The sequence below is a fragment of the Seriola dumerili genome, unplaced genomic scaffold (genome assembly GCF_002260705.1).
Source record: "Seriola dumerili isolate Sdu_G_001 unplaced genomic scaffold, Sdu_1.0 BDQW01000331.1, whole genome shotgun sequence".
Lineage (NCBI taxonomy): Eukaryota > Metazoa > Chordata > Actinopteri > Carangiformes > Carangidae > Seriola > Seriola dumerili.
The window spans coordinates 6,075,061-6,100,741 of NW_019174586.1; the positions used below are offsets into that span (position 1 = coordinate 6,075,061).

The 25,681-nt window shown below is 38.2% G+C and overlaps 1 protein-coding gene across 1 annotated transcript in view; it reads right to left on the reverse strand.

Annotated features, from left to right (window-relative positions):
• Positions 1-9,036, reverse strand: part of LOC111232634 (fibroblast growth factor receptor-like 1) — a 69,097-nt gene extending 60,061 nt beyond the window's left edge. The window contains exons 1-2 of the mRNA XM_022760237.1: positions 8,577-9,036; positions 6,912-7,016 (exon numbers count right to left, since the gene is read on the reverse strand). Coding sequence (XP_022615958.1) covers positions 6,912-6,972 — 61 coding nt within the window. The 5' untranslated portion in view covers positions 6,973-7,016; positions 8,577-9,036. The remainder of the gene's footprint in view (positions 1-6,911; positions 7,017-8,576) is intronic.
• Between the last annotated feature and the right edge of the window lie 16,645 nt (positions 9,037-25,681).

The window sequence follows — 25,681 nt, forward strand, 5'->3', positions numbered from 1 at the left end:
TAGCCTTTAACATTAACAGGCCCTGTAAAACAACAGAGGTTGCAAAAGTGGGGTGTGGGGGCCAGCCCTCAAGGTCTCCAGTCAGTTCCCTGCAAATGAGCTCATGTCAATCCTGGTTAAATATTACGGAGCACAAAATACAGACAATGATTATGTCATGTTATGTTTTAAAATTATCTTTAACACAACATAAAAATATATGCTGGAGACCCGGGAAAGTAAAACAGTGTGGGGACTCTCACGCTACACTGGATGAACGAGCTTCATACAAGCTATCCCGTGTCTACAGGCATTTCTTCCAAACTTCCAGTAAAACTTAAAATGGAAGAACAAAAAATGTCTGTTTTGTGAAAGTGATGAATTACACTCGGTGGCATTTGGACTTTTTTGCCAGCCACAGCTCGTCTTGTCCAAATAGCCAGCAAGACAACATTTGGCCCTGACATTAGGATTTAACAAGAGGAACTAAGAAATTCATTTATGCCTTTTGAAGCTTCCCTTTGTCTGCTAATCACCACGTAATCAGCAAACACACACATGCATTTAAAGTTTCTATCACTAACAAATAAAGATTAATAAACTTTAGGGGGGGCACCTAAAATGTTTTCTAAATTTTGGAATAAGACTAAAATGACTTCATTTGTCATCTACAGCCTCTTCTATTTAAAAGGCAGAAAAACCATAGGAAACCATAGAAAAGTCACTTTTCTGTGGAAAGTGTAAAAATGATGATGAAGATCCACCTGGTAATGGAAGCCTTGATCCAGATCCTACTGCAAACACTGAGGCTGGCAGCCAGATGACCAACACCTCCACCACCAGGCCATATAACGGTTATCAGCATGTCAAATGGTATTTACGATAGTTAGCTGTGACTTAGGACGCATAGCATGCTTAAACAACAGCAGCAGTGTGGAGGAGATTTATTGATGTGAATCTATGAGTGTGTCTGTTTACAATGAGGCATCTGTTTGAAGCATCTGTCTGTGGTATGCGGTTGTTTACTCTTTGAGGAATCAAGACGCTCTCCTCCTCGTCCATCTCCCTTTCTTTATTCTTCACACACAGAGACCACCACCACTACAACCAAAATATGTTTTAGTACTACTATTATGGGTGTAGTAACATGGTTAATCAATGTTTACTTCCCTTTAGAACACCATGTGTGGGAAAACACACAACAATATGGGTGCAGTTTAAAACTAGAATTGACATGATGCATCAAAAACCCTTTTTAATTTAATTAGTCATTTATTGGGCGACAGTGCTATTTGCTAGTGTCACCAAGGCCAGGGATTTCCACACTAACATCTTCAAATTACTTGTGTCATCCAACCAACAGTCCAAAACCCAAAGGTATTCAGTTTACAATTATATACAGTAGAGAAAAGCAACACATTATCACACAATTCAACTAAACCAGAAAATGTTTGTTAAAACATACTTTTCACAAAGCCCATGAGTGGCGCACTCAGGTAAAAATAAATATTTCCTTTGCCTGATATATATCTACGGATGTCTCACACTACCATCTCAGTATAAAACTGCATCCAGGAGTGCGACAGACACGGAAAAGTTGAGGCTAGAGCTACAACTGTTAGTCGCATAATTGACTGACAGAAAATCAATCTGAAACAATTAGTTTGATAAATCATCTAAGAAACCTGTTTTTCCCTGTTACAGCTTCTCAAATGTAAATATTTTCTAGTTTTACTCGTTTGCCATGATAGTAAACTGAGTATCTCAGGACTTTGGACTGGTTGGACATTTGAATACATCACTGTGGATTCTTGGAGCTTGTGACTGGAATTTGCTGATATTTTATAAACCAAGCGATTAATCAACAGAATAATCAGTACATAAGCGAAATGATGGTTTAGTTGTAGTCATACTCTTATCTGTCTGTTTGCTATGTAGCGATCTTTTACTTCTCTGAAAAGTTTCCAACTCTACTATTTATCTATTGTCCTCTTTACGTAACCACAATTCTCTCTTACATATCATTGTTAGTATTGGGATGCTAATTACATTCCCACAGTAATGAGTGTGTGGGACAGGAGGTTGTTAAGTTATGTGTGTAAATCTGTGTGTGTGCCTACATGTGTTAAGTCATATTTATGGGTAGTGTCTTCTTGTTGTATACATTTCCAGCATCTGTGCAGGCGGTTGTTTACACTCCACACTGTCTCTCTGTTTTTGTCTGTAGTGACAACGCTGCCTTCACCTCCATGTGCATCGCTGTTTTGGCAGCTTCAATGCAACGAAGATGCATTTTTAATGTTTGTGGCTCTTTACACTTAGCGAGGCAACAAATGAACCCTCTCATCTCTGTGTCTCTTCCTCTCCCTTCCTTGAGATAATGGGTGGTCCATGGAGCACAATCACCCGGAAAACATTAAATTGTTTAGACAGAACAGTGCATCAGGAAACCTTGTACACAACCCACACTCATCATCTCATTTCTGGGTATATTCTTTCTTTTTTTCGATCTACTTCCAATGATAGTGGGCAGACAAGAGGCAGAAGAGAAAGATGTGAACATGCTGTAGGTCCTTTCAACACACAACATCACAGATATAAGATAAAAATTTAAAATTTCTGCTGCAGTAACTTTAATAACCTCATTATCATCATCCTCTCCGCCCCACTCCAGTCGTTTTACTGTTCAACGTTTCACAGCTGGTTTATGTAAATGTCATCCGACATGCTGATAACCATCTGACAAACACGTGGCATTTCACATCACATGCACATTCAATGCTTGTGTATGTGCAGATGTATGCACAAACACAGCCATGCACATGTGAAGAAATAAACAAATGCTTGATCTGTTCAGTGCATTCAAAGTGTTTTTTCTTTGGGTGTACTGTTCCTCACCTCCACCTGACTCTCGATATCATTTCTGATATACTTTCTCAAAATGCAACATCTGCTCTTCAAAATAACTTTCCCTGTGAGGCTGTTGAATTCTGGTGAAAAATAGTCAAGGAAGCTGTTACTTTTGCATTCTGCTGGGATGTGACCAAATTTGATATTCATTATTATAATAGCTGGAAAATGTACATGCAGCTGCAGTGGAAACGTTTCAACTTAATATTACATCATCTACATTTGTCAAAGAGTAAAAATCCACCACCACACAATGAAATGAACACAGGACCACAGTATCCAGGAGCAATTGCCGAGATTTAGATGAAAAGATCGATCCCACCCTCATGCATACGGACAACATCAAACTGTTCCTTTGACAGTGTAAAAAGTATGTTAGAGTGGACCAGAATGAAATTCTACACACTTGAACCTAACTCTCTCCAGAGCAGCAGGTAGCCCAGAATGCACTGGCCAACCACAGGTCTTTGACCCGGGTATTCAAGCTCAATGCTGCTCAACCAATAGGGGAGAATGCTAATCTCTCAGCTGCTCAGTCTCATGCTCAACCACACACACACACACACACACACACACACACACACACAGCCTAGACGCCAGTACAAACAGTGCGGTTGTGTAAGACTCTGGAGTTTATGTGATATCTGCTGTAATAAAGGCATAAATGTTTCATCTTTAGCTGCTTGTGTCTCTGGTCTTATCTCTGTGTGTCTCTCTTTCTCTGCCCCATTCTTTCTCTATGGCTACCCCTTTTACTCTCATCTGTATCTCTTCCTCTTCCACTCTCTATGTCCATCTCCTTACTTTTCTCTTCATCTCTGTGCGATACAGCCGTCCAGCCATTCCAGTGTCCCTGCTTCCAATCACAAATCAGCACTAACAGTGGAAAACAGACTTCAGTGCCACCTGATGTTCAAGTCCAAGGACACCGAGGGAAAAGTAACTTCCAGTAACAATCCTTAAAACTGTCCGGCCTTTCTTGGTGTCTATTAATTCATGTGCTGTGCTGCTGCCATTTCATTGAAGCAAGCCATCATTTTAGAGCACTCATGAAGGCGCTGTTGACATAACTTCCCGGATTTATACAATTGCTGCCTTACATCTACTGCAACTGAATGTTGCATGGAAAAGGGACTGCCCAGGCAGAAAATTATAAATGTCCTGGTGTGTCTGATGAAATTTAACTTTTATTGTTTATTGTTTATGCAGTTGCCCTGAGCAACCAACCTCCAAAGTGCATATTTATCTCAGTTACAACCAAGTCACTAATAAAAATGTTTCTCTGTGTCATTTCTTAGAGCGCAGTGAAGAATGCAACAAACCAGCCAGTGAGAGCAAGTTTCTTTACAATAATTCTTATCAAATCTGTCAACTGCTTAATAGAATCATATGTGTCAATCATATTTGTTTTACTTGTCATTACCCATTTACAGCAATATACCAAATAGATATTAATTTTTTTTATTTAGCAACATTGCTGCCACTAGTTGAATGATTGCAGTGAGCGATCCAGTTGAACTTCCAGTCTTATATATATTAAATATATAATCTGCCTCAGTTTCGATTTCATTAAATTACAATTAAAGTTTTTCCTCTCCGTGCTGCAACACTTGGCCCACACCCTTCTGAAAGGGTTCAGGCAGTTATCCAGCTTGTCCCACCTTCCTTGAAACCATTTTCTGTGGATCTTTAGTGTAAAGAGTTTGAGTTATGCTCTTTTTTCAGTCCTTCTGATACTTTTACTACTACTACTACATTTAGGGGATTATGTATTTCAGCTATAGTGGGTTACTGCAGACTTGTTGTTTGTTCCTCTTAACTTACTTCTATAGTAAAGCTGCTGAGTGACCAAAGGTTGACCACTATAGATCACTATACTGTTCCACTGTGATCTTGCTAGTATGGCCCATCAGAAAAGCACAAGCTTTTCGGAAAAATATCAATGCAATTTGTGTCTTTTTGCACACAGTGCTAAGCCACGGGTAACCTGCAATTGTTTGGTGAGAGCTGATGAGGATGTTATCTCTGCCTGAGAAGAATCTCAGGGGAAATCAAGTGACACTGGCAATAATATACTTGCAAGCAAGTTGGACTGTAGCGGTCAAGAAGTGATTTATTTTTGCTTGATCTTGGCAGCTGATATTGCTCTGACTTGGATTGTTTTATGGGAAAAATGCATAAATGGCGTTGAATTGGGTTGAATCTGTTTGCAAGTTCCTGGTTTATAAAAATCTGCTGAAAATGACACTTTCTGGTATTCCAATCATCCATTTTTCAGATAATTCCTCTGTTCAATATCATACTGTAACCAAAGAATGCTGCAGATGAGATTCAGACAGAGTGCAGATGTCAGGCTGCATTACTCAAAACCACAAGTTCACAATTACATGGTATGAACCTCAGACAAGACCACCTAAACCAAGCATCCTGCTCTTAACACACACACACCATACTGTAGACATGTCTTTCTACTGCCTCTTCACAGTCTTCATTAGACATGCAATACCAAAAATAAATATTTGGGTTCCTATCCACTGTCTATTTCTGACTGCTGTTAAAAATTAAGTCTTACTCTTGCTGCTATATATTACTTACCACAGGCAAATGTGGAAACAAACATTAGCGCTTCAGTTTCTAATAGGTGCACAATGGCTTTTTGTTCCCTCTGTCCTCTTTGTGCTATGCTGTCCTTTTTCTCACACCACCTCCTTTAATATGTTTCCTTGTCCATTTTTCTTCTTCTCCTATCTCTTTAGTTCCTTTTTTCCTTTCCTTACTTTATCTTCTTTCTCTTTCATCATCCATTATTACTCCAGACTTCCCTTGTCCTGTGTCCCCAATTTCCCTCCTTATCTTTCTTTCTTACTTTCTTTTTCCTTTATTCTCCCTATGCTCCCTTCCTCCGTTACCCCCACCTTCTGTCCTTCTCTGCTGCCTGCCCTTGTTCCATTGACAGACTGCAGGCGGTGAGGGGGGGGGGATGCTGTGGCATTGCACAGCAAACATCCCTAATAGGCTAATCTAATCTCATCTCTTTGCGGTCTATGACCCTGTGTTTACTTTCAGCCCCGTGTCTGCACGCTGGCTCGGCCGCGCCTCGCTGAATGCAGCTTTGTTCCCGCTGAAAACTCATCATCGGTGTGATCTTGGGAATGGGCGCCAACTCTGTGACCGTCTGCCCATAATGCCTGCAGGCTGGGGATCACTCTCATCTATGTACAGCTTCTGTAGCTGTTGTTGTTTGATTTTATGTTTACCAGTTAGTGTGTTGAATGCTGAGGGTAGTGCTCTGTAGATGACCCTAATCACTGAGCTCTTTGTGGGGCTGTTCACTTTAAATTCTGAGCTGGAATACTAAATTTTACTCTACAACCAACACAGTAGCATATTTGCAAAAATAACCAGGAGGTAAAAAAAAAAAAACCACACTACGAGTATGGCTCCCAAGGCCACCTGACAGTAACTGAATAATGAGTCAGTCAAAGTTCACCGACTATCTCAGGGGCAAAAACATTCATAATATGAAGTTCACCCAAGGCCGAGTGCCTGCAGATATTCCAAAATCTGAGCAAATGAGCCAATACAGGATAACAAAGAGCCACAACGTTTTTCAATGCACACAATTAAAGTGGTTGCAGAGAGAAGTGGTAGAAACGACAAAAAAAGAGAAGGGGGGAAGGCACGCAACAACTATTGTCCTCCTGTCATGATTTTTGCTTTAATGACACTGCTGTCTCTTCAGTCACACACAGTCACAGCAATGAAACCACCATGTTTCATAACCACAGTACTTTCCGGAAAAAAAAAAAAAAAAAACTCCTGCGGTTGGAGCAGCAATGTGACAGCAACATAGCAAGGATCCAACAACAGAAAATTTCACTACGATAAAATTACCCCATGTCAAATGAATCTTTGGAAGACTTTTTAGTTTGTCAGCTGCAGTGATTTACAGTATTTTACTGATGGTACTAATGACCATAATGCTCCAACTCTCTGGTTAAATCAGTGCTTCTGTTACTCACCCCTGGCAGCAGTGGACATCAGGACCATCTCCAGAAACAGACAGACCCAGAGAAGCTCCATTTTGCTCTAATTTTCGAAGAAGAAGGACGCTCAGCCTCTTTGATCTAAATGAAAAGTAAAAGAGAAAAAAAGCCCAAAAAAAACATGAAGTTGCTTATTAAAGGATAACAGGTGAGACATCTGTATTTAGGAGATAATGTGTATTTTAGTGTTTTAGATTACATCTTTGTATATAAATCACAGCTTTATTGTCCACTGTCACAGAGTGTAATTTATTCCAAAAACCCCCCAGCCGTATTTATTAATTCACTACCTGATGGGATTTTGTGATTAATTGCTGCCAAAATAGCTGCTAGAGCAATTACAACATAATTTACTACCAACTGGCTGATAGCTGGTGAGTATGTGAAAACCTGCCTTGAATTTTAGAAGAGAAAAAAGTATGACATATAATAAAATATGTGCCTGTGTTTTAAAACTTTTGTGAGGATCTTTTAAAAAAACAAAACAATGAGCTTTAACTTTAGAGGACAAGTTAGAGGTGAAAGCATTAAGCACTCACTTCCAAAATGTGTAATGTTAATCTCTTGTTTTTGGTGTAATGTGTCTGCTAAATAGAAATTCACGGGAGGCAGAGCAAAGTATCACTGCATGGACACCACTATAAATCTGTTCAAACTCTATTGAACAGCAGCAGAGATTTTCTGTAAGTCAAACTATTTTCCTTACAGATTTATTCTGTCCACCTGTCCATATGTCTCTCCTTACAGTGGTTTTAATCTTTCCGCCACATAAATTCTCCCCTGAACCTTATGAGATCTTATTTCAGTACTTCACATGCTGTATCTTTGATCAGGACCCGTCAACCTCAGTGTCTCAGTTCACCAGAACCTGCTACACACTTTAAAGCATAGGATAATTGATTTGCGACGATCAAGAGGAGATTTTCAACCTACACTAGGTTTAGTCACATTTTTACTGCACTTAAGTAGTTTACTGATGTTACTAGGATAACAGGCAATAGATAGATCTTTATTTCATAATTTCCAATATTAGACTTCATATAAAGCTGCTGAAAGTGGGTGAATATTAAAAAGAAAGAAGCCTCTTTAAAGCAGTGTAAAGCCTGCAACCTCTGATTGTTTGCATTAGGATGATCCCAGACTTCAGGTCTAACCTGTTTTAACATATCACTTGTTTAAAATCAGTACTTCATAATTAATGGAACAAACTTGGAGGCAAGTATCATAAAGCCTGTTCCTTGTCATCCATTCAGTAAAGCACGTTAGCATCCCTTAATATGCCATATTGTTCATGTGCTGTCTATTGTTGTGGCAACTTCATAACTCTAAAGTTAATCTTGTGAGTGCTGTAACGTGTTATAACATCATACATCAATAATTCTCCTTGTGTAACAGCTTGTGTAGATTAATACCAGTGAAGATTAGAGGAACATGACACAAGTTTGAGACAAAATTAAACTTCAATACGTTATCATTGTAAAATCAAACTCGGTAGCTGGGAAATGTAAATCAGATGACGTGATAAAGAGACAAATAAAAGTTCACTGTGGACTCTCTATAAAGTGCAGCAGGCACATTAGGATGTTGTGGTTGTATTATGTAAATAAAGTGTATTTTGCCAATTAATAAAGACAGACTTACTGTAAAATTCCCAGCAGTGATAAGATGTCCTCAGTCTGTTACCCGCTGGTTACCTGCACGTTTACCATGCCGTTATCCCGCAAAGAAAGACGTTTTCACCTCCTTTCCAATGACTTTAATGATTCCGATAACTTAATCCGTGATTCAAATCGACAATAATTTACAAAATTGAAGAGACGCTCTGTCACCGAAACGACAGCTTGTAGTAAATGACTTTGACAAACTAAACAAAGTTGGCTGTAACTTACCGAGCGATAAATATGAGATTATGTGAAAAAAAAATCGAAGATATGTAGGCTTAAGTCAAACACGTGAACACTCAAAATGCAGGCTGTAGTATTTCTGAATGACAGTCCGCATGTAAAAGCGCTTGAGGGAGAGCAGCCACACGACCGGGAAAAGAAAAAGAGAGAGAAACAAAAACTTTATCTACATTTCTCCTCAGTGTACGTAACTACGTAACTCTTCAGACAGTTAAAATGACAACCTGAACACTATATCCACATTGCCTCCAGCAGCGGTTCACTGTCCAAACTTCAGCCGCAGGGGAGAAAACAAACTCCGTCGACGGACTGTCCCAGTACCGAACTTTCAGCCAATCAGAGAGCAGGCCAATCAGAGAGCGGACCAATCAGAGGGCAGGAACGTGCTGGACAAATTTGGAGCGGTTTAGGTTTGTGAGGAGGGGGGAATTAAAACAAATTCACTTAAATCATTTGTTAGTCAACAGAAATAATGCAGTGGGGTTAACTGTCCTCCACCCCCCACCTGAGCTAGGGGAGTTAGGTATTTCAATTTATAATAATAATAATAATAATAATAATAATAATAATAATTCATTATCATTATTATTATTATTATTATTGTCATTATTATTGTTGTTGTTATTATTATTATTGTGACAGTAGTAGTAGTATAGGAACAGATGGGAAATGATTTTTTTTCTTTTTTCTATTCTATTCTATTCATGAAGCCTCATGCATATACAATCAGAGTTTGCTCCAAGTAGCTAATATTATGAACCAACTCTGCCACCTCATGGCAATTAGACGATATTACAGCAATATGCCTTTAAAATGTCACTCAAACGCTTTACAGTAAATTTGGTTCTTGATGCATTGACAAGTAAGCTATACACGTAAATAAGAATTGTTGTTCATATGTAATTCACACACACAAAAAAAACTGTCAGGTGTTACTAATTACATTAACAATGACATTCATTTTATCACTCACACCTTTTCTTTTCCTGCTGTACATGTGTATAAAAAGGGCACACACAAAGCTTTTCAGCGCCTTTGAGCAAGGCTCTTCTCATCACAGCTTCAGACTGTTCAGACATTTTCTTATCAACCTAAATCATATTTTGATATTAAAGAATCATATGGAGGTTTCATGTGTACCAGCAATGTTCATATTGCTAAGGAACTAAGATTAAGCTTTCTATTCTATTCTATTCCACATGGTAAAGCTGCAGTGCCATCTCCTGGTAATGAGAGGAACAGCACACCAGTGTCACCATCCTGCAGTGTAATTCTGGTAACAGGAGTGGCTTAAAGCTCTACTAATCCATATGTTTTCATATTGACTAATATTATGAACCAGTGTCAGTGTGTATAATGTGAAAGTGGTGTCTCATATAGTCATGAGCTCAATTATCAACCAACTCAGCAGTTCTGATAGATCAGAGGTGTGTGCTTACCAGCTTTTACAGCTGCTTCCCAATAAAATGATTCAGCTATTACGTTTTTCTAGTCTGGTCAAGCATTAATGAACTAAATGACTGACTGATTGGGAGACCCAGGCCAAAGTCAAACATAGTGCATTGCATGATACTGAACAGAGTATGTATGCAAAAAGATTCAAAACTCAGCTATGTGCCTATGAGACATATACACTGTTATTTCATTAACATCATTTGTCCCTGGAGTTCCCAACAGTTCTATTCTAGCCGGGGACCTTTGTTACACAACAACCTCTTCCCTGATTAAACATGAGAGAGGGCCACTTTACCCTGCTCAGCCTGAATATGAAACTAACTGTACTTTACTGTACATTCAGTGTTAGTCAAAAAGTGGCTTGTTCACCTGAAGTGAACTCAAGGCAGTTACTGTGGGTCTGTTAATTAAGGGTGATGTAAAGAAAATATTTTTTATTGACTTTCCAACTAATTAAACCCACCGGATACACAGGGAACAATGCACAAGTACTTTCTAAAAATTTAATTTTTTTTTTTTAAATGCCAGGAGTTTTTTTTTCAAGTTTGTGGTAATTATGTGGAAGACCACATCACAGTAGCTAATCAAGAAAATAATTTGGCCCAGATTTCTCAGCAAAAGACAGACGAACATGATGTTACATTTACAAAATCAAGAGCATTGATCAAAGAGTGGTCCAAATTGTTGAAAAATGCATTATGTCTATGACGTATCAAACTTTGTAAAAACATTTTAATACAAATATCTTGGATGACGGCCAAGGTTTAAACTTGAATCAAAGACAACTAATTCAAAAAATTACAGTTAATGCTTTGGGAACAAACTAATGATTTCAATTCCAGTATGTGTTTAGACTCGAGAAAAACTCTGGTTTGTCTGAAATGGACTTAAGGACCTTTTAGGACATCTTGAACTTTTTATCAGTTAAACAGTGATTTAATATAACCATCTCACACTGATGATTTGGCTTAACTGTGAAATACAGCAGAGTATTGTCTATGGCTGTGTTCCAGTCCTATGGCTTTAACCACTGTTTTATTTCAGTGTCAGGAGAAGGCAGGCCAAACTCTCCAGAGTTTCAGAGAGTGTCTGAGCAGCTGGGAAAAAGGCTATCTGCAGTTTTCTAAAGTACAAATCTGAGACTCTTGAAGACCTTTTAATGCAACCTGGAAATAAATGTGAGACCGATTCAAAAACCAAAGAAAAGAAACAAAGGTGCAAGTGCTGAAACTATTAATAAGGTCAGTGAGGAACAACAGAATTTTTTAGTGCAATGTGGTTTTATAAAAACAGAAAAGATGGTGAGAAATTACAGCTTCAAAAAAGGTCACTGATTGGGCAGCAGTGAAAGATGTGGTGTGATTGTATGCTTTTATGTCTGTCTGTTAAATATGAAGCTACAGTCAGGAGACTGTTAGCTTAGTTTAGCACAAAGGCTGGAAACAGGGGAAAAAGTGAGCCTGGCTCTGTCCGAAGGTAAAAAAAAAAATCTGCCAACCAGCTCCTCTAAAGCTCAATAACTAACACCAAAAAACCAAAGTCAAATTTGGATTTTGTACTGATTAAACAAAAAGAGATATAATGTGTTCATTTGTTTATCATTTGTTTTCTACACTCTTAAGCTCGCAAAACTTTAGTTAATACACAAACTTATGATGAAGTCTTCAGGAGCTGCTGAGACAAGCAAACAGCACGCAGTTTCTGTTTCATACAATAAACCTACTTAAAAACCTATTGATATTTTTCTTAATTTTTAGCTCTTCTGTCAGTAAGCATTTACAGAAGTGAAAAAGGAGGTTATTACTGTTATGTTTGTGTTATTGTGGCTACAAGTCCTCAAACTCATATCAGCTGCATTTTTCAGAAGACATGCTGGAAATCACTGCTGAAATAATTACAATTGTGATGGCTGAACTCCATTTAGTTGCTTTAGTTTCAGGGTGCTGGTACTGCGTGTGCTGGTTCACTGTCACTGATTACAGGGACACTTAAGCAGGACAGAACAGCCATCGTTAGTGTTATGTTATGTTATTAGCACATTAGCACCTGAGCTTTCCCTGCTCGGACAACTCAAAATGACAGCTGTGAAAAGGGCCTGTTACAATCACTGAATCTCTGCTAATTAGTAACTATACCTGAGATTACTGACCAAACTGTCTTCAGCAAAATTATAAACATTTAATTGTAATGAGGTTCATTACAATTCATTTCTCCACTAGATGGCAGCAGAGGATTATGTCAAGGGAACAGACGTACACGAATACACACACACACATGTTCACACTGTGTTTTATGTTTTAAGTGCAGCTATAGTTGTAAGAACGCGCTTTTCTTCTCAAATCATCATGACAGATGGTGGGAATATGGTTGAATATGCTCCATTGAAATCCATGCACTGTGACAGGCAGTAGGCTGGAACTGTTTTTGGTAAAGACCATTCACTCTCTTTCTCTCACTCTCTGTGTGTGTGTGTGGGATAAAAAGAGAGAGGGAGAGAAAATGTATCTTTTCCAAAAGACATGAGCAGTGTAATCACAACCCTGTCTTTTAGAAATTCTGTTTATATGTAGCTAATCTGCAACAACAAATATGTTTTAAAGATAACATAATGCTGGCAATAATCTATTCAATAGCTCTGCAACTCACATGCATTGATTACGGGAGAGCAATCTCACAACTGATTGATGAACATATCCTTGTCAGATGAATGACAAACCCCTGCTCTAAGTTATCTTTATTATAACATTTACCTTTGCTGTTCTCTGCCTCAAAGACACTGATCACCAGAAGCCTGAAGTCCATTTAAGTAGAGGGACTAAGAGAAAATGTCAGTTTATTTTAGAAGAGAATGTGATCATAACTCAGCTTGTGCAGAGCAGCCCCTGTCAACGGCAGATTATTAATATTCCAAAACCTTCTAACTATCACTGCAAACTCTCATACTGAAGATGAATCTGATATCTTGGCTATTACATATCCTTAGGGTTTATATTTGAACTGTAAAATCATTTCAGGATTTGAATACCCTTTAATTTTCCATACCTTATTTTCTTAGTAACTATATGTAAATGTTATGCTAGTCTCCACTTTTGCTGGAGAGGGATTTACTGTTGAATGCTCAAAATTTATGATTATGATTTACCAATTCTTTTTATATTTTAGAACAGAGATGGGAAAAAAACAATTAAAACAAAGAGTGAGAGACAAAGAGACAACGAGACAGAGTGTCAAAGTGCAACAGGTATGATGTATGTAGTGTATTAGAGTATATTGTGGAATATGAGCAATACCAAAAAAAATCTATGAGAGTAACGAATGTGAGCTTCTTAGTATATTGTTCTGTAGGTCAGTGAGAAGAAACCTGTGAAAATAGCCTCCCAGTTCAGTTAAAGCAAGAGTTAGGACATGGTTGTTTTCATTATTAGGTTTTACTGGGCTACAGCCAGTGCAAGAGGGCGTTTATGTTCTGCAGGCACAGCAAAATGTCACATTCAATCTGTACACTTTGTTTTCAAAAGGTCATAATTAGCTAGCAGTTTTGAAACAATTATGGCCAAAGTGCACCAATTTCCCTCTGAAGCAAAACATAGAATTACTCATGGAGAGTGAAGCTGAGCGGCGTGTATGTGTGAAACACTTGTGGTTTGGTGTTATTCCATTCTTACTTCTTCGTCCAGTATCAAATGCTTTGTCTCTGTATCAACTACAAAACTTAAATGTAGCAAGGAGAGACTGGTTGTCCACTTCCAATTTTATGTTATCTTATCAAAGTTGATGGAGAGTGAACGCTGTTAGATTTAAGCAATTTAACACTTTTACATGTAGGAGCAGCTGAGAATAATTACAATTTATTAGCCAGGTTGGAGAGGGTTTGGTGATAGGAGGGCACACATGCATACACACGAGGGAAATTAAAAAAGCAGCTGCAGAGTAACAGGAAAATGTAATTTATGCCACAACAACATACCTGCCACAATTTTCCTGGCAATTTGAAGATTTGGAAAAAGGCAATCTACTGAGTACCCAGGTGTGCTGTTGGCAAAAATCTGTTTATAGATCTGATAATAATTTTTTGCACAAAGATAAAGAAAACATAAAACCTTGTTTAACATTACTTTTTTTAATGCAGCACCTCAAGTGACTTTTTCCATGTAAAAAAAAAAACAAAAAAAACTGCAACATGACAACAGTGCTTAAGAGCAAATATAGTGTTTCTCTCTCTTAAACAAAACTAAATGTGTAAAACAAGAAATATTTCATTTTTACTTTGCTGCCATAAAGAGGTCAAATGAGTGATTATGTTGCTGTTGCTAAGGCGGTCAGACTCGTTGCTATGTGGCAACCTCAGCTGTTGTAGGAAATGGCTCTGGTTAAAGTTTAAAAGAAGGGAAGGAAAGAAGGCGATGTAGCCACAATGCTTTTGGTGTGCACTTGTGTGTAAGTGTGTGTCTTTCTGTGTACACATGTATTGTTGTCTTGGGCATTTGTGTATTTATTGTGTGCTTGTGCCTTTCTTGGGGTAAATGTGTGCATACGCTAAAGCATGTATAGAATTGTGTGTATATACTGTGCAGCAATTTTTTGTGTGCATATACCATTACCAGCTTCTGCACACATACTGCACAACGTAATGTATGTGTGCGTTTGTGTGTGTGTCTGTGTGTGTGTGTGTGTGTGTGTGTGTGTGTGTGTGTGTGTGTGTGTGTGCGCGCGTGTGTGTGTGTGTGTGTGCTTGCGTACGATTCCAATAGTGGACCTCCCGGTGCTTACACATGTGAACCAGAGAGCCAACAGGGGACATTTTGGAGGTTGACTACTGGTCATGCTTTAAATCATGTTACAATTATGTTGAAAAACTTCTGATGAATTTAATTAAATTTTATCCAAGGCCTGCAGGTGTTTGAGTTCGTACTCAGCACTGCCTCTGCCGGCTGGAGCAGGGGTTTTAATGACGTGAAATGCAAATTGCTTGCAGCCCCAGGTAGGTGTTCAGAAATTCTGCTTAATACCTTTTTAAAATTATATTTAAAATATATATGCATATATAAATGTAAAGGCTCAACTTTAGAGGACGTCCTAACTAGTTTCAAGCTGTATTAAAATGCAGAAGGCAGAGGAACAACAATATCATTATTATTAAAATGTAATACAAAGAAAAACTGTGAGGATGATGATCATTTCTTTTCACTGAAATGAATCACTTAAAACAATTTTAAAAAAGTACAGTGCATGCAGCTTAAAGTGTTCCGAGCATTCCTCTAGCAAAACTATTCATTCTAGCACATAGCTAGTCCGTCAGACAATTGACCCTTATTTCCTAGAGCTTTTGAATATTTCCTTTGGATCTTTGAAAATTTGATCTTTCAAAATTCACGGCAGGGTCTGAGTATCAAACCCAAGACCTCAGAAACCCAAAGTAGTCTTCTTACTCCTTCTGCTATTTAAACAGAGACACTTGAGTTCTAATCCTTTGAGATTTTGACTGTTTCCTTTGGACATTGGAGTTCAAAATTAAATGCACCTCATAGGGATCAAAGCGTCAACCCTTAAGGTACAAAACTGTCCTTAAGTCCCTGGGCTATGTCTGCAGCAGGATTAGTGTCTTCTTTAGTTTCTTATAGCTATAGAGTCTTTCCTCTGAGTGCGGGGCGTGAAAGTACAACAAGTTGCCTGGGTGTCAGAGTCACAACCTCAAAACGTTGGAGTGGTCCAGTTACAATGCCTTTCCACTTGGCCATGACCAGCCAAAGGTGGTCCCAACTTTTCCATTGGACAGCACCCAAAGAAAAGCATCAAAAGCTCTAAGAAAAAGAGTGAACAGTCCTCAACTAAATAGCTCAACTTGTTATGGGACTGCTAGGAAGTCCTGAGGTTTGATTTTTATGAGTCTCTGTGAATTTTGAAGTCCAACACCCAAAGTGAAGACTCAAATGCTCTAAATAATACAGTAATAAAGTAAGTAATACAGCTCATAATTTTCTGTGGAAATGACTCAAATTTTGAGGTTGTGGGTTCAAGCTTCAGTTAAAGTGAATTTTCAAGCAAGAGTTTGCATTAAATCAAACACTGACACTGTGTCAGCCACTGCCAGTTGCGAGCTAACAAACAGCAAAAACAATTAAAAGATGCTAACTACGCTAACCGTTCTGATACATCTGCTGGTTGCCGCTTTTGGTGCATAACAAAGACTAAGTCTGACTGAGGTTCAAACTTGTGGCCGAGTCTCTCCGATGTTTCCTCTGCTGACCATCTTGAAATGCACTGCTGTTTCACCTGTCAACCCAGCACAAGCAGCGGTGGTGGGTGGGGTACAAGGCCTGATCCAGATTTCTACATAAGGAAGAAAACGTAGATGTGCTTACAGCTCCGGTTTTTCATTATTTTTCCAATTGTTATGTGGGAAAACCATGTAAAACAAAATATTAATATATCATATTTTTGTATCATGTTTGATACATCGGCCAGGGTTGCAAATCCCCTCTTGACAATTCATAAAGCAAATTTAGAAAAAAGCAGTTTTGCACTTGTACTAGATAAAAGATAAAATTTTTAAAAATTTAGTTTTTTTCATGTTTTTTCAAAATGACCAGAAATAGCGGTCCATTTTTAGTTGGTTTAGTCTGACAGTCCACCGTTGGTAAGATAGGATTGTGTGTGTGTGTGTGTGTGTGTGTGTGTGTGTGTGTGTGTGTGTGTGTTGAGTATGGCGGTCTCACCTCAAGCCTGAACCCAGTGTAGCCGCGGGGAGGGTTGGGCATTTATGAAGGAATTCTGTAATTTTCAAAACTGTGGTTTGAGTTTCACTCTTTTTAACAAGCTGGTTTGGGCACTGATAATGGAAAACGGCTGCAGAGAGAAAGCGAACTAGAGAGAGAGCTAGAGAGAGCGAGTGAGAGAGACAGAGACTTTTGGCATCATTTGGATTCACTTCCCATTTCTCAAAATATGTTTTTGCCATTTGCTCTTCAGGGATTTTTTGCATTATCATTTTCATGCTAGTTAAACAACATACTCTGGCCGGCAACAGGAAAAGTGGGAAAAATGGATTTAAAAAGGGCACAAGATCCACATAAGTTCATAAGTGGAGCCCATCAATCCCACTGAGTCCCATTACCATGGCATCAGAGCTTTAACCTCAAAAGCACAACCAGCAATGACTCAGGGTACAATCTGAGGACTTGTCTGCGATGTAATATACGAGTTGTCATTAAACTTTCCCTGAAAACAGGATTCAAGTGTGAATTTCTTTTCACCTTGGCAGCTCCATGATGTTATCATGTTAACCTTCCTGTTGTGGTGCCGTCAAAACTGACTAATTTCAAAGCTTTAGTAAATGTGTTTTCTTTAATCTGCTTGCCATAATATAATTTTGCCTTATGACATATTTAACAGAACATTTCCATAAAATCATTTATTTTCATGTTGAACATGTTTTCATACCTAATTTAGATAATAGATAACAAATCTATAATTGTACTTATAATGTATTATTAGGTCTTAACAGAAAAATGCAACCCACTCAGTATTTTTCCTTTGGCATCACTAGTGTAAATAATTTCTGAATTGGTGACAGTTTGTGCGAAGATATGCTACAATATCATGTATTGTAACGTAAATAGTATTAAGTGAGGTCATAGGTTTAAGATCACTTAAATCAAAGTACAAGCTTATTTGAATACTGCGCTGCTCTGGGGATCAGCATTTATTGCTTATTCTTACATTTCCAACGGACATGAGTGCAATACTTCATCATAAAAATGATTTAAATGAAGATCCAAAGCTTGGTTTCAGAATGTGTAGAGGATGAAGATGTGTAGAAAGCTAAAACTTAAATGCTTGTAATTAGTTACCACCTCCCCCTGATTTTTAATGGATTTAGCAGAAACTCCAGATGTGAAATTTGGTCTTTTGCTATTGTTGCTACTTATGCTGCTCTTTGCACGTCCAATACGACTGGCACCCCTAGTTATTACTGGTGTGCAGTCCAACTGCTACTAATGATTCCACAACTACCTGGAAATGTCTCTCTTGCTACTACTAATGAAGTGTCTTCTACTAATACTGGTGCTTTTTCAGCCGTATTAACTACCATCATACCATGATGAGGGATATCAGCACTGTTAAAGGAAATGACTGCTTCACAAAAGTTGAACAGTTTGTAGGAAACAATAGCTGTGTTTTAAGCAGAACTTCATGTTCCACATCTGGATGCCAGGTAGCCTGACCCCCTGCTGGACCTAAACACACGCACATTGCCACACACACATATAGACACATCGGTCCAAGCGACCATGGGGGCCTGTTAAGCTAACTGGAGATATTTAACCCTCAGACTGGGAAAATAAAATGTGTAATGTAATGGAGCCAGCTGTAAAAGCACAGAATGGTACAGAACTGAATTCAACAGGACATTGCCTTAACCTAGTGTGACTTAGTGTAACCAAACCGGAGACTAGACTGATTCAGGGTCAGCAATGGCCTCAACTTGCCCAGTGATGACATCAGTTAAAGGATGAAAGCAGGTTGTAATAGCAGTGTATGGGATTCCCCAATGACAATGACACAATGAGATGTTGTCGAAACTGATCTTGGATCTTTTGGTTGTGGGGATCTTTGTTTGCAAAATAAACATGTTGCTGATATATTTCTCATAGAATACATTAAAATCAAATTACATTTTAATATATGTACTGTTTTTTATGTCTGCACCATTACATCAAATGGAAATTTGAATTATTTCATTATATTTCCTCAAAATCTGGCCTTTTCAGTGAAATTTTAAAGATTATGAGGGTTTGTACAGTGCTTGGCCGTGCAACACGAGTTTGTTAACATCATGATGGATGCACATCATTACATTGCTTTATCTCAGTGCAATTAGACCTTCTTTTGAAACTTGAGGCACTGCTGTCTCTGTCTCATCAATGTATTCTGTATACCCGCTTATCTCGTGCAAGCTCTGGGATGGCTAGAGGTTTGGAACATCCTAGACAGGGACAGAGACATTTGGACAGTTTAGAATCTCCAATTAACCTAAAAAGCATGAACTGTGGGAGGAAACCAGAGCAATGATTGTTTTTACTAGTGTTTTTTTCTGACTGTGAATGTTTCTTGATTCTCAGGTCTCGCTTGAAAAAGAGATTTTGATCTCAATGAAGCTACCTGAACAAATAAAGTTGATGTATACACCTGGGTCTGGGATAGAGCCCAGGAAATAAGAAACAGTGCCAACTACTGCCCGTTGGTATGGCTATGTAAAACAGTTTGAAGTGTGCGCATTTCAAAAGGTGAAACATTTACAAATTTTGGAAATCCTGTTCATTATAAGTAATGAGAAAAAGGAGCCAGCGTTGTGAGGAAAGCTTCTGAGTGCACATTCAGAATTACACTTCTTTTAAACGAACTCACAGAACTGATTTTGTCATACAGTGTTTATGATCATCTCGGGGCTGCAAAATACAAAACGTAGAGAGGGAGGAGAAGCTCTGACTGCATGTTCAGTTAAGTATTTACATGCCAGTTCTGCCCCTGGCACTGCAGCTGGTTATATTTAGTATTTTTAGTGCTGCTGTAAATAGTCTATGCGTTGGTGTATGTGAGTACATCCTCCTCCACTCTGTCCTAACATTTTTCATTAAAACATTACAAATCAAAGTTTTCATAACAGCTATATTATTAACTTAATTTCTCTCCCTCCCTCACACTCTGAGGTAATGCAGAGCAAAGAGGGTTTTTTACGAGCACTTAACACTAATGTTACACTAATGCTGCAGTCATGAGCTCATGTTCTGAGCCCCCCCAACTTTCACACTCAGTTCATATATATCTCACTTTCTCTCACTCCCTCTGCACTGTTAAAGGTGTTGAACTTTGTTACAACCTTGACTTGTATAGTTTCCAGGCGATTATATACTGTAAATCCAAATATTGTTGATTGTTGTTACCCAAATGGAAAAAAAAATTGTAGCTGGATTTGTGTCGGATGTAAGATGTGCTTCACTTGCTTCATTTTTAAACTGTAATTTTAAGACCTGCTTGATTTTTTTTTTTATGCTTCTCAGCATGTTTCAGTTTCTGTCTATTTATAGCTTTCTCTCCTGCCATCTGCTTTCCATTCCATCTGTCAATTTATTTTTCTTCCTCTCCCACCTTTCCTCACTCCTTCAGTCTTATTCTCCAATTTTGGTCTTTGTCACTTTGGTCTCTGCTTCTCTCTTTCAGTACGCTTAGAAATCTGCAGCACAGAAAGACACTCCTCTCTCTCTCTCTCACTCACACTCATTGGACTTTATTACCCAAAATGACCAGTTTCCTTCCTTTTATTAACATGTTTTATGATAGCTGGATGCAATATGTCATCATTCTGATTCCAAAGGTTATAGTGGGCACATCAGCCAAAAGCACCTCATTTCTATTTTTCTGTTCTTGCTTTAATATCAGAACTCATTCTTTCACCTGATGAATTTCACCTTCGGAAAGTAAACCAATCTAGAAAAAAAAGTCAAAATCAAATGGATTCATTGTTTAAACTCAACCTGAGCATTTAATAACCTGATGGCATCAAACTTGTGTCTGGAAAAATAGTTGAAACTCAGGCCTTGTTAGCAAACCTTAACTACTACCAAAGTGGTGTATCTGTACCATCAAATTTATCAAAAGGTATCTGAGGTTGGCTCTGAATTCTTGGTCGGCTCTATGTCCAACTTTGCTATTCTTAGTATGTAATTAGACAAGTATCCTGCTTGACTCAACATGGGACAGTGGTGCATTGTTTGGTTCAGTGTATTTTGATAAATGAAAAACAGGTTCTGTTAAAAAAAACTTGAATACAGTATTGTTTTGGAATTGGTTTAGTGCTGCATTTACAAATTTTAAATGATCCTTGCTCAGTCCAAGTGAGATTATTTGAGTACCCTGAATACTTAAATACTCTTACAAGTTTAATATTTAAGATGAAAAATGCAGCCAGTTCAGGCCATACAACTGTAGTCACCATAAGAATCAAGAAAGAACCAGGTCATATCCACATGTTCATATATCCTTGTGCAATATATCACTGGTAACAAGCTGAGGATTTATAATGTCTTCTTGCATTTTTAACAAAACAAAGGCCCACAGGCCGAGGCATTTTTCAAATGTTTTGAGTTAATTCAGCAAAGTACATTCAGCACTGCATGACTGTAATTTCCTCAGTCACCACCTCCACCTACTTCCTCTGACAAACATGTCAGACATAATAGATTGTTTGTTAAGTAGTAAATTTCTTTTTATCTTGTTCTGTCTTTTTTCCACACAAACACAAAATTCACACACCCACTGCAAGACCCAGAGTTACCTTGTGTTTGTCCACCTGTAAATCAGAGTCCTGGACTAAAGTTATCAGCCCGGCTTAACAGGCTGTATTTATTGGCTGTGAGCGCTGCTTCAGGTCCACGTCAGGAATTCCACAAAATTACTACAAGTATGACTTACTGCCTATTACTCTACACACGCACAGTCGCAAGGTCACACATGAAAGTATATGAATGTAGATGAAGTCACACACATGAGCACATGCAGAGAGCCATTAATTTTTAGATTGTTGACCATTCCTGCAAAGGCCTAATCAGTTGATTTACAGGGTCCATCAGCCTGTATGTATTTCAGCATTCTCTTTTTATATTACTCTCAGGTTTCTTTTACATCTTACTTTGTTTTTATGGGCCAATTTAGAACCTTTAAGCCCCCGCCCCCGTTAATGCCTCAACATGCGTTGTACCTTGGGTCCAGACTAGTAAAGATTGTTTTAATAAAACTTTTTCATTCCATTCTGATGACAAAAGAACCACCTGACCACCTTTATTTGGATGAATTATTAGTTAGTTCAAATAAATTTACATAACATCTGACTGATACAATCAAAGTACACTACCATAACTGTTGGAATGGCTGAATAGATAGAAAGATAAATGCATTAAACACTCAATTTAATACATGGGTGAATTGAAACTGCAGGAAAAATCACATTTGTGTTGCTGATATTTTTCATGAAGTTTGCCCGTCCTCAAATGATTCAGCGCCATTGGATTTAGTTGAAAGGCTGCTTGAGTTATTGTAGTTACTTAATTGTGAGAACTTTGGTTGATGGCTTGTCTTAGCCTGACTTTATACAGAGTTACACACTTTGTACACACTTTTGTAATCATATATGGATTTGCTCTCTGACAGTTTTACCTTTCAAACCTTGCTTTTAAAATGAGATCTGGTTAAAAAAAAATCTCTGCATGACTTCAGAACAGATATTTGATCAATTGATGGCTACAGCTGTTTTCTGAGCTGAGTGTTTGATATTTTTCTGTTATGTGTTTTATGTTTTATATCTATGCTTGACTTCTTGATTTTTTACTTCTTATTTACAGTAAATTACTATCTTTTGGGTTTTACTTGCACTTACTTGGTCTGGAAACAAGAATGATCTGATTTCTGATTGGCTGTTGAAAGATGTCCATGTTTGGTTTCCTGTCCTGGCGTCCAGTCTCTCCCCTTGCTGTCTTGCTCTGCAAAACAACACAAAATAGAATAAATAAACACACAAATCTGAAAAAATACAAAAACAAACATACTATTGATCTGTTGGCAAAAATAATCATATTGTGTTATGTTGAAATTTGTTTAATTATTGCTTTTGCTTTATGACTAGAAATTTAATTGGAGGAAAACTTTACTGATGTAAATGTTCAGTGTGTGTGTGTGGACTCTTGGTGCTAAAGGTTTTGGGTAATGTCTGGTGCCATCTGTATTAAAAAACATATTTTTTTTTTTCCAGACATGTGGAAACACAAGTCAGTTCTAAATGAAGCCAGTTCTGTAAAGGTTACAACGGACACACAACCTTATTGCCATTCATTGCTTTATTAAAAGGTGCAACCCTGCAGCCCAATGTGTTGGCTACATCCTCACTTTCTCACCCTCATGAAAAGCTTTTTATTAAGTTCAACAACTTGCTTCCATTTTTTATTAAAAACCTTCTTTCATAATCAACTGTGAGGGTGTTTTGAAGGAACTCACACCCTAAAATAATAAAAAGGCTATGATACAGTAAAATGTGTAACTCTGATCATGATGGAAATTATGTAGAAAAAACTGTGATAAAGCAACACTTTTTGTTTTCCACTGAATATTGCAGTTTTGATATTTTGTGATGCTGTGCTTTGGTATAATACAAACACCTTAGCGTGGATAGAAGGAGCATTGAGGTTGGGATTAGACTTTATTGACAGAAGAGATTGTAACATGTCACAGTAGGGAAAGCACAGGAAATAACAACAAATGATTTCAAGTTTCAGAGTCCTGCTATTGTGCATGCTGGCTCACTGTAGACCTTCCTGTCCACATACTTTTGGACTGCTATTCAGGGTTTGAGGACACAGTTTTTCTTTCAAGTTTTCAAGTCTGCACAGAGACCTGATCTCAACCCCATTCAGTACTATCTGGCTGACTTGGAATGCCGACTGCTTGCCAGGCCTTATCACCCAGCATCAGTGCTCGGTCTTAGTTATGCTCTTATGCCTGAATGAGGATAAATCCCAGCAGCCAGATACCAAAATATTGTGGAAAGCTCCCCCAGAAAAGTGGAAGCTGTTACAGCAGCATGTGAATGTATGAATATGGCAGCACATGGTTCTGGAATGAAAAATTCAACAATCACACATGGGTGTAATTAGTGTGTGGTTAGTTACTGGCAGTTCATACTATTCTCAGCATGGTGGAGGGAGGTGTAGTTTCTATGTGTTTGTTTGTTTACTTCTTATCTATATGAAAGCCTCCTTTGTACTGGTAACTCAGAACACAACAGGAAACTCATGAATGATATGATGCTGCACAACCCCGATCTTTGCACACAATCACATACACAAACACACACGTAATACCTCTGCCTTTCATACTCACACTGAAACACACAGTCAACAAAGACTTTCTCACTTTCTCCTATCTGTCTCACTTGTAAACACCCACACAAAGAGCCTGTTCTGTAGTAAGATGAACATCTCTTGTCTGATATCATCCTTATTTTCTCAGAGATCAGCCTCCTTAACGCCACACCACTCACAATAGAACTCCTGTCTGTGCCTGTGATTGGCCATCTCTACAGTGATAGTTGCTGAGCAACCTTAAAAACATCCTTCCCCACTGATGGCAAAGTGTAGTGACCCCTTAGATACAATAGCATGCATCTGCACAAACACAAACACATACTGTGGATGCCTAAACAAAAGAGCAGCTACATACAAAGATCAGGGAGGGAAAGGTAAAACCTATGCCAACCACTGGTAACCCCTGTCTCCTAGAAATTACATTTATATACTGTACATCTCATCCGCAACAGCAAACACAACTGGATTGTCTTCTATTAACATACTGAGGAAATGTTACATACATATTACATATAAGCCACAAATATGGTGATACTGATCATATTTGTTTTCGGTCAAAAAATTCAATCTTGCAGTACAATACCCACTTGTAGTGACTACAACGTTATTAATCTTTCTTCTTGTTGTTTATGTTTATATTTGGGCAATCACAGTACTTGGTTAAGTTCAGGGAAAGATCATGGTCAGGTTTCATACAGAAAAAGTTCAGTGATGTCAGACACAATGTGTTTATTTACATTTCATTAAAACCACAATCTTTCCCTAATCTTAACCAAAGTGTTACCTAACCACAGGCAGGTCTGCGTGGATGCAATCTCCGGTCCCTAGCGTGACACTCGATGAATGTCTGTACAAAGTACATCTGCAATCACGTCAATCAACTCCTTTGTGAATCCATTGCTGTTAGTAAATGTGGAGCTATTTACTGTCTGGGTTGTATATATATGTAACGTCTAGGAAACAGAGCTACACTGGTTGTGTTGAACTTTTATAAAAAAAAAAAAAAAAAAAAAACCAGACTTTTCACAAGAGCACATAAGTTCTAAAAAACAAACACAGAATATGTAAAAGAGCAATATGACTGTGAAGATTAAAATATACCTGACAGCCTGGTTGCGCCACCACAGCCGCGTGGCAAGGCTGTCTCATTTCAAAGGCTACTTCTTATGCAGCTGAGAAGTACATCCTTTGTTTCCCGAACAATGACGGATTGAACAGGTGGATCCTTCCCGGCCCAACTAGTCCAAAGATTCATTCCACGCACAAGGGCCACACCTTCATAGACTGCATCCTTCAAAGGACATTGAACTGAGACACAGCTCAGTGTTCTGAATTTGCTAGAACTCTGATTCGCTCCTGTGACAGCTATGTCTCCATAGCAATGGTGTTTGAAAGTCAAGGGTATCATAGTATTTAGATGCAAGTAAAAACCATGATCTATTAGACACAAAGTTAAAATAATTACATCTGACAG